Below are 13,034 nucleotides of genomic sequence, written 5' to 3'. Positions count from 1 at the left end.
CGTCACGTTCGATAAATATAGATAGATTTTATAGCAAAAAAAAAAGTTAATTTAGAATTCTATTTTCAATCAAATTGAATTATAAAATAGTTTTATCTTAAAAGTCTATAAACAACCCGGGCATCGCACGGGGCACAAAACTAGTCAATAATAATGAATGAAAAAGATCATCTAATCACAATAAAAAGTTTAGTCTCATACTATATTATTAACTTGCCATAATGAAAATTTCGATGGCAACAAATCTAATTACTAATCGAAAACCACAAAATAAGCCAAAATTATTTTTTAGGAACTAGCTACAATGTCACACTAACTTTGATCATCGTTGTTCCTCTTTCACAATCAATCCGTTGTCCATGAGGGAGGATAACTTTGTTACAATGTCACACAAACTACCGTGACATATACAAGCATAAATACAATCATCAACTTCAAAAATTTTGTAGATTTGATGAGCTTTTGCGTATGTTTTATCTCGAATATTGTACCATTAAAACTCGGCATTAATGCTTGATTTGTTTCTACTTTCACAATCCGTTGTCCATGAGGGAGAACGACTAAGCTACCGTGACACATACAAGCATTACTATCATCATATTTAGGATTATTGTGGATTTGATGACCTTTTGCGAATGTTTTATCTCGAATATCTATATCTATACTTAGTATTTAAAAACACAAACCATAATTTTTCATATGACACATGTCATCACAAGTCACTCACAACCACATATGACACATGTCACCCCTTTTGATCTTTTTGTTTAAGTCTTTATACATTCTATAACTTGCAAATTCAATTAAGAAAATGAAGTGTTTCATTTCCATCGTAATAAAATAAAGTTGAACCAATTAATATACATAAAAAAAACATATGAATTTAATTATTTAAAAATTGTCTTTTCAACTAATAAACTTAAAATATAACTTAAACCAATATGTCATTTCATATCCTACAATCTTCATGTATATATATACGTATCTAAATTCCTTTATCTTTTTCTACAGTTCCACCCTCATTCTTTTTTTCCTTTTAGGTTTTAGCAATGAAACAATTACTTCGTATTTCATATCAAAAGTTTCAACTATTGAAAAATATACCTACATATGAATTAACCTAGATAAGAACCCGTGCATCGAACGGGCCAAAAGGCTAGTTATACCATAAAAACTCGGCATTAATGCTTGATTTGCTTCTTTTATCATCTTCTTCAATGACTACTAAAATTTCATTCTTTTCGATCCCACGGTAAGCTAGAGGACAATGCTTCAAAGACTCTTTGATTCCGTACTCCTTCATCACCCAAACATCTGCTCCATATACTTTCGGATTCTCGCCGGTCAATACACACAAACATCCGTCAAGGATGCCTAACTCCTTGACATAATCTACTCGATAGTCCGGTAATGGCACATCTTTAATCCACTTTTCGGTCTTCAAATCGAAACAACCAATTCTAAAGCGTTTCATCTCACGAGAGTAGAATTTCCAATGAAGTAAATGGTTGTGTATAAGCACACCAAATTCGCGACAGTGTTTCAACAATAAATATGGTAAAATAGATGCTTTATCATCAACTATTATTTTCCAAGAATCAGCCTTTAAACTAAAAACAAAGACGGTCAATTCATTACGTATTATCAAAAGTCTAACAATTTTATAATCTTGCGTCGAGGAATCATACCCAAACCCATACCCAAACTCAAAATTAAAAGACTCGAGTTCTTTAAGATAAAAATCGGGGATATAAAGTAATTCTCCTGTACAAGGGTTGAACAACTAACATCAATTCAATTAAATGGTAGGATGGAAGTGTACAAGCCTTAATGAGAATTAGTCCGTTACACGACCCGACCGTGAGATAAGTAGCTTTAAAATATGGACAACAAAGCATAGGTGAGCGAAACGAATCTAGATCCATGCATTGAATCCCTTCACCTTCGGTGTTGAGGATTAGAAGGCGATTCGTGTCGTTCAAGGCAGAATTGCCAAGGTGTAGATCAATGAATTTTTGACTTGAAATTAGTGTGTTGAAAGATTTGCATACGCATTTGAAGCGAAGAAGAGATTTTGCGGGTAATTTTGGGAGTATTTCAGAGAGAATTATATCAAACGGAAGCATTATTGTTAATTGTTATGGGAGTTTATTTTCTTCTTTTCTTTGTCTGTGGATATATCCGTGTATATACTTCCTCTATTGTGAAGTATATCTTAGATTAGGGTTTTGAAATACGGAGTAGTTTTTCATTAACACATAGTGGCTAAGTATTAGGAATTTAGGATTAGTTGTTTTAATATCTATCTTTTTATTAGAATTGAGTCAAAGTACGTGTTTTCAATTAGTAGAGTTTGTTAGTGGCCCTTATTGATTTATTGATCATGATTAGAGAGGGTTATTGGGTAGGGTAGCGCAATGATAATAAGGACAGGGTCAAGCTTAAAGGGCTTTTAATGGACATGACCCTTATTGAACAAGGTCAATATAGGGCCAAAATGTTTTTTCAGTTTAATTGATAAAGAAAATAGATAATGTAAAAATAATTATATAGATAAATTTATATTCATATATACTTAATAATGGCTTTGTCCCGATTCCCTCCCGATTTCAGGAGATCCTGGGATCGATTCTCACCCCCGCCCTTGTGGCTCTCTAAACACCAAAAAAAAATAATGGCTTTGTCCAATATTTTTTTTAATTGATATTTTGTAGGCCGCTCATTATCGATGTGCTATTGACCCGCGACCCGCATTGGTCCGACCTAATATTGACCCTATAAAATGTGACCCTCTTTGACCTGATCCGCAATTGACCCGCACTGACCCTGACATTGGTCTAATCATGATAGATCGATCATGGGTTTAATGGATCCTATTTTTAAGTTATTATTGTTATCTTTTCTAGCTATATATTCAACCATATGTACTTGAAATTAGTCTGTGATTGAGATATTAATAACAGTTTGATTCATTTTTCCTTCTTTTATATTTCTATCATTCAATTACATTCATCATAGAGAGTAAGGGATATCTCAAGTGGTTAAAGCTTCCCTCCCGGTTTCAGGAGATCTTGGGATCGATTCTCACCCCCGCTCTTGTGGCTCTCTAAAAAAAAAAAAAAAAAAAAAATTACATTCATCATATCATTCTCCTCATACTTGTCGCCTTTTGGCGGATTCCTTAATCATCATTAGTTAATGTACTTAATTATTGTAAGCATACTAACTGGCGCAATTAACGAGGGGAACATGTTTGGAGAGACTATATTGGATGGGAAAATCTAGATGTAATTAGTTTTTTATCATTGGTTTCTATACTCTAATTTTGACCAATCTAATGTACTGTCAATAAATTGTGCTTGTTAGATCAGATGATGGGATCATTATTATTAGTTCATTATATGCAAATTATTTTTATTAAAACGTTATTAAAACGTGACAAATACCTGGTGCAATAATTTCAATCTGAAAAAGATTTACTTTCATACCATAATAATGGACTGTTTTTATGATGATTAGAACAGAAATATTTTTTTATTTTTTTTCTTAAAAAGGCCTAGTGATATTTTGACAAGGCCCTAAATGCTAAGTCTTTCACTAACAACTTTTTTTAAGAGAATTTTTTCACCAATTGTTGATGGGTGCAGTCCAAATCCATATTTAACAGTCGTCATGTTTGACTTTGAAATGAGCAGACAACTATAGTGAAACATGGATTATATTAATTGCTAAACATATAGCTCAAATCATCATGCATTTAAATTGCTAATTATAGTACAAATTGAAAATTATATTTCATAGTTTATCATGCTAGTTTCTATGTCTCTTCCTCCTAATTACTCATCCATCATCTCAAAAGCCACCGCATGCTTATATAATGCAGCTCTATCTACATACGAATTGTAAAATGTCAAATATAAAAACAGGAAACCACAACAATACAACTCTTGCTATCACTTTCATTTTGAGCTTAGACGCGACATTGTCATACTACATCCTCTAATTTATACTATTTCATCACCGTTCCTTTCGAATCTAATGATACTATAAAATGGAAATTAAACTTTTTTTTTATTAGTTTATAATTTTTTTTTGAAAAGTTTTATTAGTTTACAATTGGTATTGGTTTTATTTATTTATTTATTTTTATTATTATTATTATTATTATTATTATTATTATTATTATTATTATTATTATTATTATTATTATTATTATTATTATTATTATTATTACTATTACTATTACTATTACTATTACTATTACTATTACTATTACTATTACACTATTACTATTAGTACTACTATTATTATTACTACTATTATTACTACTACTATTATTACTACTACTACTATTATTATTATTATTATTATTATTATTATTATTATTATTATTATTATTATTATTATTATTATTATTATTATTATTATTATTATTATTATTATTATTATTATTATTATTATTATTATTATTATTATTATTATTATTATTATTATTATTATTATGAGGAACAAGTACAATTGGTGGTAGGTATTCTAGGACAATATATATTGGACTACACATCAGATCAATTAAATGGAAATGACTCAAATGAGTTGTTAATATTTATTCTTAAATTTTTACTCGTTGATTATCTCATGGCCTTGAAGGAATAGTATTGGTAATTTATATATGCTCAACTCTATAATAATATGGAGTTATTAGACTTAATTAAAATTTTTAGTATATTCTATCAAGCTTACTTTATCTGTAAATTTTCTTTTAAATTGGTTCAATACTTTAGTTGTAAGGTTACAAACCCTTATATTAACCCTAATAAGAAATCATTAGAACTAAATTGTGGCTTTATTTTTTTTCATAATTTATATTATGTGAGCTTTATATTTTTGGTGAGCAAAATAAGGCTAAGCTGATAATTGAAGCCCAGGATTGATACAACATGGGCTCTTCGATCTACATAATATATATTCCACTTGAAAGTGGGGTGGATAAGATTTGAACCTGACGTGACCTTTGTGTCACGTTGACTTTGATCTGATGGTTGAAGCCCATGATTAGTTTATACACCCTATATCAATGACAATAAGATCTATATAAATCATATACTTTGTAATTATAAATTAAATAACGTACGTATATTAATTACTTGGAAAAATAAACACACACAAAAAAAAAAAAAATCATATATTATCACTTTGGGTGCTCATCAACTGAAAACATTGCCCATCTTTAGCGTAATACAGTACTTCATTATTCATTTTAATAACTAATCCCAAATTTTTAATGTTAATTGCTTGCTTCAGCATACTAATCCGCTTTCTTTGATTGCAAGATACAAAAGTCACACGTCATTAACAATTGCAAATAATGGGAATATTTATTTGCATAAAAAATATTTAAGTTAAAAAAACCTCAAACGGGAAATTAAAAATGAGACTTAGTTTGGCACTATATCAATAATTAGAATAGTTGTGTCAATTTAATGATCAATGATCTAATTTGTAATAAAAAATAATAATATATATGCTTATATGAAATAATACGAAATTTCAAATATATTGGTTTGAAGAGATGATATGATAATTAAAGGGCTTGGGCCACAATTGTCCAATTTATAAGATCAAAAAGGTTCCACCTCAAAACTCTATGACAATGAGAGAATAGTCCCTTAAGTGGAAACATTTTTCTACTTTTTTTCAATGTAGCTTAGGATACGTACACATCCCAATACAAACTCTCACTTATACACTCGATAAATGTGGGACAACACTCACACTCACATATGAGTTTTCTCATAGGCTCAACATGATTTTAGATCTAGATTTTTTATAATGAATGTAAATTTTTAAATAATAAGTGAGCCTTTCTCGAGTCCTTCGGAAAAAGACAAAGATAAAGAATTACACCAAAATTTTCAGGAGGAACTTATACTAACTATTCTACTAATATACTTTCTTTTATTTGAGTTGATAAATCAAAATATATACTTTTATTCTCATTTTATAGATACATAATTACATATACAATGCACTATTATAGAGTATTTGTTTTTGTTGTTATGATTGTTGTCTTTTTTTTTTTTTTTTTTTTTTTTTTTTTTTTCATTTCTTATTTGAGAAAGAAGGATGTACATTTCATGGTAAAATAGTCTCCTAATATTCTTCCTTTTTTCTAACCTTTCTAATAAAAAATGTCTTTATATAAAAAATTATTTGTTTATATATATATATATATATATATATATATATATATATATATATATATATAACCAAGTTATAATGAGAATCAAGGCTAAAATAAGAACTAGGAACTAATCTAGGCCCTTAGATCATGTTAATCCGACGGCTCACATGCTTCCCGTGTCATTAATGACATTTTTGTAATATTTGAATATTATAAACTGATTCCCAGTTTCATTTCTAAAAAGTAAATGAAAATTTAGTAAAAGTAAATGAAACCGGTCATAAAGTAAATGAAATTGCCTTAAAAGTTTAAAAACTGGAAAAAAGTTGCAAGAAACGCATAATTACGAAAATGCCATTAATGAATGCGGGTGAAACGTGAGCCATCAGATTGAGTGCGATCAATGGCAGAGATTGGTTCTTAGTTCCTATTATTCACCTTGGTTCTCACATGATCTCAATTATATATATATATATATATATATATACTAGTTTTGTGCCCCGTGCGATGCTCGGGTTGTTTATGAAGTCGATTTAAATCTATCCAACATGGCGCGACACTCAATTTTTTTTTTTTTATTGAAATAAAACTCTAAATTAACAATTTTATCCTAAAATTCTATCCAAATTTGATTCAAAATAGAATTCTAAACTAACTTTTTTTATCTTATGAAGTGTATTGTATTTAAATCTATCCAACATGGCGCGACACTTGGCGAAAAGTTAGAATGCCAAGTGTCGCTGCCTCGTGACCTGACTAAAAGTTTATCTTTATATATTAGTTATATATATATATATATATATATATATATATATATATATATATATATATATATATATATATATTATATTTTATATGGGTTATTTTGTTGTGTACCCCCAAGACACATGTAGATCCGCCACTAACGGAGTACTAAATTGTACTTATCTATTCCAATAATTATTACTAAAAAAAATAAATACAAGTATCTAACTTTTAATTATGTATTATTGAACCTACGGTGACAAAAATTCAAAGTCAACAATAACATGCATGCATGGACCAACCCTAAACCTTATAAATAGAGGGTACCTTGGCACATAAATCCTACACCTCTTCTCCTCTCTTCTCTTCAATAAGCATTATTCTCATTTCGTTCTAAGTTCTTAGAGATGGCATCTATGAATCAATGCATCTTTCTTTTCATGTTCATAGCCTCGGTAACTCATCACCTCCTCTATGTTATAACTCGCATACTACTACCTCAGATTTAATAATTCAATTATTATATTATTCCGGCCATACTACTAATTTAAATTACACTATTCATTCTATTATGTGCTAATGTTTTTAGAGTAGGGACTCTAGCTAGGCCGGAAGTAACTTTCGTTCCAATTCTTTAGTTCACATATTGATTATTATTATACATACGAACATACATGTTTTCATTAATTCGAACGCGCTTATGGAATGTTTTGTCATATGTGTGATCTTAATTATCGATATATGTATGTTGATGTTATTTAGGTTCAACTAGTTGTTGCGGATGACACTGCTACTACAGCTCCATGTGCACAAGCATACTGGAATATGAAATTTCCTAATGTCCCCATGCCACCGGTTTTGAAGTATATGCTGCCAAATCCATCAGGTGAAATTAATTTAAATGATCATATAATAATTAAACTTAATTAATTATACTTCTTTATCATAAGTAGAGATGATTAGATTGAGTGAGCTAGATTCTAGGATTTATATTTAATGTGTGTTTTTATTATAATGGACAGGATTTGATTACCAAAAGGGCAAGGCAAGCTTCAATAGGGATAAGACCATGGCTCTCTACAGTTGGTATATTATTTTTAATTAATTAGTAACTCTTATTTATGTACTTGTATTATTTTTTGGACATGTTAGCCATATTGCCATTAGAAAGGGACCTTCCACCGGGGCCATTAGGGGCCCGACCCCCGATAAATTGTTGAAATAAATTAGCTAATGAACTTTAAACAACCTTATTTTACTTATAAAATATTAGAACATAGTGATTATTTTTGTGAAAGATAAAAGATTCAAATCCCGACCTCTGTAATAGTTTTGACCAAGATCCGCCACTGACTGCCATAAGCCCTAAAGATGGACTTTCAATTTATCAATACAACAGTTGCACTCAGTGATGTTAATTCATAACTTTTCATGACTCCTAATAATAAAGGATAAAACACGATGTTTATCATGCTCAATCTAAATTAAAGGTCTTATTTTTATCTACTGATTTAGCATTTTGCGATTATTATTCATAATCTTTTCTAACATAAAAAGTGTAAATTACTACTAATGACATGGTGAATTACGACATAGGTACAACTATGACCAAGAAACATCCGAGTTACAACTCAAAAACAAGATGTTTACCTCCATATTCATCCGTGAAGATGACCTACTAAAACCAGGGACAGTTCATGAACTACAATACTTAGGTCCATCCGACCTCGGTCCATCGTTCATGACAAAGGAAGAAGTTGAAAAACTACCATTCAGCTCCACAAAATTAGATCAAGTACTTTCGGCTTTCTCGATAAACCCTAGCTCCAAACAAGCAAAACTTATGCAATCAACCTTAACTCGTTGCGAAGATCCACTCAAGTTTGGTCACCACACTTGTGCTCCCACTTTAGAAGATATGGTTGATTTTGTTGATTCAGAGTTCCACCCTTCAAATCCTAGTATGGATCTTAAAGTCCTTGGTGTAACGGTCACGCCTCCCATGCAAGTTAGCCAACGGTAAGCATTATTGCTCTTAACTTATTTTTGTTGAACTTAACTTATTTGTAATTTTTTTTTTTTTTTTTTTTTTAGGTAAAGAGAACAGGGTCGTAGTTATAATATATATCATGGATTAATTGATTACATTACCTTGTTTACAGATATCTCATAACTGATGTAGAGAAAGTGGTTGAGATTGGAAATCCCACAATAGCTTGCCACAAGGCGGCATTCCCCTATGGAGCATTCATGTGCCACCGTATGGAGGGGGCAAGAGCTTATCGCGTTGAACTCCAAAGCCTTGACAACGACAATCTTAAGGTGGATACCGCTCTTGTTGGGTGTCACCATGACACCGATAATTGGAGCCCTTCGTATGCTGCTTTTGGGCTCCTTGGCCTCAAGCCTGGCCAACCTATCTGCCATTTCTTGCTTGCAGACAATATGATCTTTATTAAAAACGTCAATCACATAAAAATGCCGGTGTCACAAGAATAGTACGTACAATACGCCAGGGTTAATTTCAGTTGATCAAATCATATTCCATATCATGGTTTAAATTTACTTCTTTGGTGTGATTTACTTTCAATTGCTCATGTAAACTCGTGGCTACGCACATTCTATGATTACATAAAGAATGTTTCGTCTATTGGGAATAAGTGTATACCTTTGTATTGTTAGCAATTTCCCCCATTGATTAAGATGAAATATTGGAGAAACCTCATTAATTAAGTACTAACAAGGCTATCAAAATGCTATTCAATATATTTGATACAATCAATTTAAGCACCTCACGTAATTATTAATCAATTGATTTCGTCAAAATCCATAAAGTTAATATAGCTAGATATATAATGCACATTAAATCAATGGAGTAATTCAAGATTTAAAACTCTAACGATGATAATTAACAGAAAAAAATTCCTCTAGATAAATGTTTAGCATTTTATTGTTAGCAAGATGCCATAAGTTTTTTTTTTAAAAAAAATACTAATTGAAAACGACCATTTTATTGTAGAACTAGCTACAACGTTATACTAACTTTGATCATTCATTGTCGTCCATGAGGGAGGGTGACTAAGCTACCGTGACACATAAAAGCATCAATATAATCACTTTTAGGAATATTTTCGATATGATGAGCTTTTGCGTATGTTTTATCCCGAATATTGTACCATAAAATTTCGGCATTAATGGTTACGGTTCTTTCATCATATTCTTCGGTGACAATTAAAATTTCATTATTTTCAATCCCACGGTAAGCTAGAGGACAATGCTTCAAAGACTTGGTAATAATCGAATCCGAAACCCCCAAGATTTTCACCCAAGACTCTTTGATTCCGTACTCCTTCATCACCCAAACATCTACAAAATATTCTTTGGTCAATACACACAAACATCCGTCGAGGACACCTAACTCCTTCACATCGTCTCTTAGTGCTTCCAAGGGATGACGATTTCCTTGGTCCATCGGTGATGATAAAACTACATCTTTATCACCTCGATAGTCCGGTAATGGTACATCTTTAACCCACTTTTCGGTCTTCAAATCGAAACAAACAATTCTATTGCTTTTCATCTCTGAAGAGTAGAATTTCCAATGAAGTAAATGGTTGTTTATAAGCACACCAAATTCGCGACCGTGTCGTTTCAACAATGCATTATTATTAACATCAACTACTTTCCAAGAATTAGCCTTTAAACTATAAACTAAGGCCTTCAATACTCTATCTTTATTAATAAGATAATTTGCCAATTACTACCGTAAGTTAATACCACTTTGTAAATTACTACCGCAAATTAAAAAAAGTTGTGAATTACTACGAACCGCAAAAAATTTAAGATGTTGCGATTACTACCAAACCCTCATTAAACCCAACTATGACGTCATTAATTTTGGGAGTATTTCAGAGCCATGAGGGTTCAGAACCCACGCCAAAATTGTTATGGGAAGATAATTTTCTTCTTTGTCTGCAGGATACAGCCATGAGCCATGTATATACATATATCTTAGAGTAGTTTATTTATTTATTTATTATTTTTTATTTTTTTTGGGTTCTAATATCTATGCGGAATTAAACACATACTTCCTTTTTTACACAAATATGCCCACAAAACAAAAATTTCTGCCGAAAACAATAAATGTGGTAGTGCTACTCAAACTTTTTGTATTTTTGTGGTAGTTTTTTTTTAAAAAAATGATAATTGTTCTCAAATGTGGTTATTTAAATGGTAATTGTTGGCAAAATTTCTGCTATATTATTCTGTATGTTAGAATCTTTATTAATTTTTAAATAATGTACGTTAGAATCAAGAAAGCTTTGTTTATCTATAGTTTAGCACAATTTTTTGTCTGTGAGTGACCATACTGTGTGGCCGGGGTTATTGATTGAGTAAAAAAGCCCTACAAGTAACCCCTGAATAAATCACCCATATAAATGAATCCTGTCAAAAGGTGTGACCAAATCCACATAGAACACTAGTAGAAAAAACATTATGGGAAGCGGTTCAAATCCCCAAATGGGAAGCGGTTCTGAACCGCATGGGTTTAGGGGGCTTGCCAATTGCCATGTAAATGGCAAGCGGTTCAGAACCGCTTCCCATTTGGGGGGAATGACAAGCGGTTTGGCGCCAAAACCGCTTGCCATTTGCACTTCACATTAGATTATGTGCAGTGCAAATGGCAAGCGGTTTTGGCGCCAAACCGCTTCCCATTTGTATTTTTTTTTTATTTTTATTTTTTTTATTTTAATATATATAATAATTAATAATAATAATATTATTAGTGACCTGTTTTGATATGCACATTAATCCAGTTTTTTAAAAATTATTATTATTATTAATATTATTATTAATTAATATTATTAATTAATATTAATAATTAATAATAATTAATTAAAAAATTACAAATTTTGGAATAATAATAATTCAATAACAATAAAATGCATAATAATAATAACATATATAAAACTCATAAATAATGTATAGTACTAATTACAAATAAGTAATATAATGTACATATGGATTTACTACTAAAAATAAAAAAGATATGGTAACTAAATATTAATTGTTCATAAAAAAAAAAACTCAATCTAATTCATTATCTAACTAACACATATATATTATATATTCTACCTAGATGCCATCAAATGTCACAAAAAAAGCCCACATGTCGCGAATTTCATCAACTTCTTCCTTTGTCAAAGGGCCTTCCCTTTGAATCTTACAAACCTTTGAAAAGAAAAAAATACCAAACATTAAACATCATTCATATATTACATAAAATTCAAACTAATAATTAAAAAATAATAATATATATATGTTAAATATTTCAAACATCATTCTAACTTGCCTGATTTAGCATTCAACGAACTAAGTTTTAGGACGGCTTTTACCAATTTGCCCGTTTTCTACATTTCTTATCTAATGAGCTATTTATCTATCATAACATGTCAATTACAACCAGTCTAATGTTTGAAATCATAGCAAATTAGCATTCTTCTAATTTTTAGGACGGCTTTTACCAAAAATCGCCTATTTCACTACTACTTTGCCCGGTTTCTTCATTTCTTATCTAATGAGCTATTTATCTATCATAACATGTCAATTACAACAAGTTTTAGGTGTCTAATGTTTGAAATCATAGCAAATTAGCATTCTACTAAGTTTTAGGACGACTTTTACCAAAAATAGCCTATTTGACTTCTAACTTGCCCGATTTCTACATTTCTTATCTAATGAGCAATTTCTTTATCATAACATGACAATTATAACTAGTCTTAAGTGTATAATGTTTGAAATCATAGCAAATTAGCATTCTACTAAGTTTTAGGACGGCTTTTACCCGAAATCGCCTATTTCACTACTACTTTGCCCGTTTTCTACATTTCTTATCTAATGAGCTATTTATCTATCATAACATGTCAATTACAACTAGTCTTAGGTGTCTAATGTTTTAAATCATAGCAAAAGATCATTTTACTCAGTTTTAGGACGACAATTACCCAAAATCGCCTATTCCACTTCTACTTGCCCATTTTTTACATTTTTTTTCCGTTTGGAATTTTTTTTTCACAAACATTGCCCATAATACACTAACAATGCAAGT

At 30.5% G+C, this 13,034-nt stretch overlaps 2 protein-coding genes across 2 annotated transcripts; one reads left to right on the top strand and one right to left on the bottom strand.

Annotated features, from left to right (window-relative positions):
* Window positions 1-1,156: 1,156 nt before the first annotated feature.
* LOC145636538 (F-box/kelch-repeat protein At3g06240-like) lies at window positions 1,157-2,126 on the bottom strand. Its single transcript, XM_081688119.1, has 2 exons — window positions 1,943-2,126; window positions 1,157-1,764 (listed from the first exon to the last, which is right to left on the bottom strand). Exons 1-2 carry the CDS (start codon window positions 2,124-2,126, stop codon window positions 1,157-1,159), a joined length of 792 nt encoding a protein of 263 aa, XP_081544245.1.
* Window positions 2,127-7,332: 5,206 nt separating this feature from the next.
* Window positions 7,333-9,424, top strand: LOC145634349 (BURP domain-containing protein 5-like). The gene is made up of 5 exons (XM_081685771.1): window positions 7,333-7,380; window positions 7,688-7,811; window positions 7,948-8,011; window positions 8,522-8,944; window positions 9,088-9,424. Exons 1-5 carry the CDS (start codon window positions 7,333-7,335, stop codon window positions 9,422-9,424), a joined length of 996 nt encoding a protein of 331 aa, XP_081541897.1.
* The last annotated feature ends 3,610 nt before the right edge of the window (window positions 9,425-13,034 follow it).

The sequence above is a fragment of the Chenopodium album genome, chromosome 6, assembly GCF_948465745.1.
Source record: "Chenopodium album chromosome 6, dcCheAlbu1.1, whole genome shotgun sequence".
NCBI lineage: Eukaryota > Viridiplantae > Streptophyta > Magnoliopsida > Caryophyllales > Amaranthaceae > Chenopodium > Chenopodium album.
Note: the sequence above shows the minus strand (reverse complement) of the source record. Positions and strands in the feature narration are given on the sequence as shown.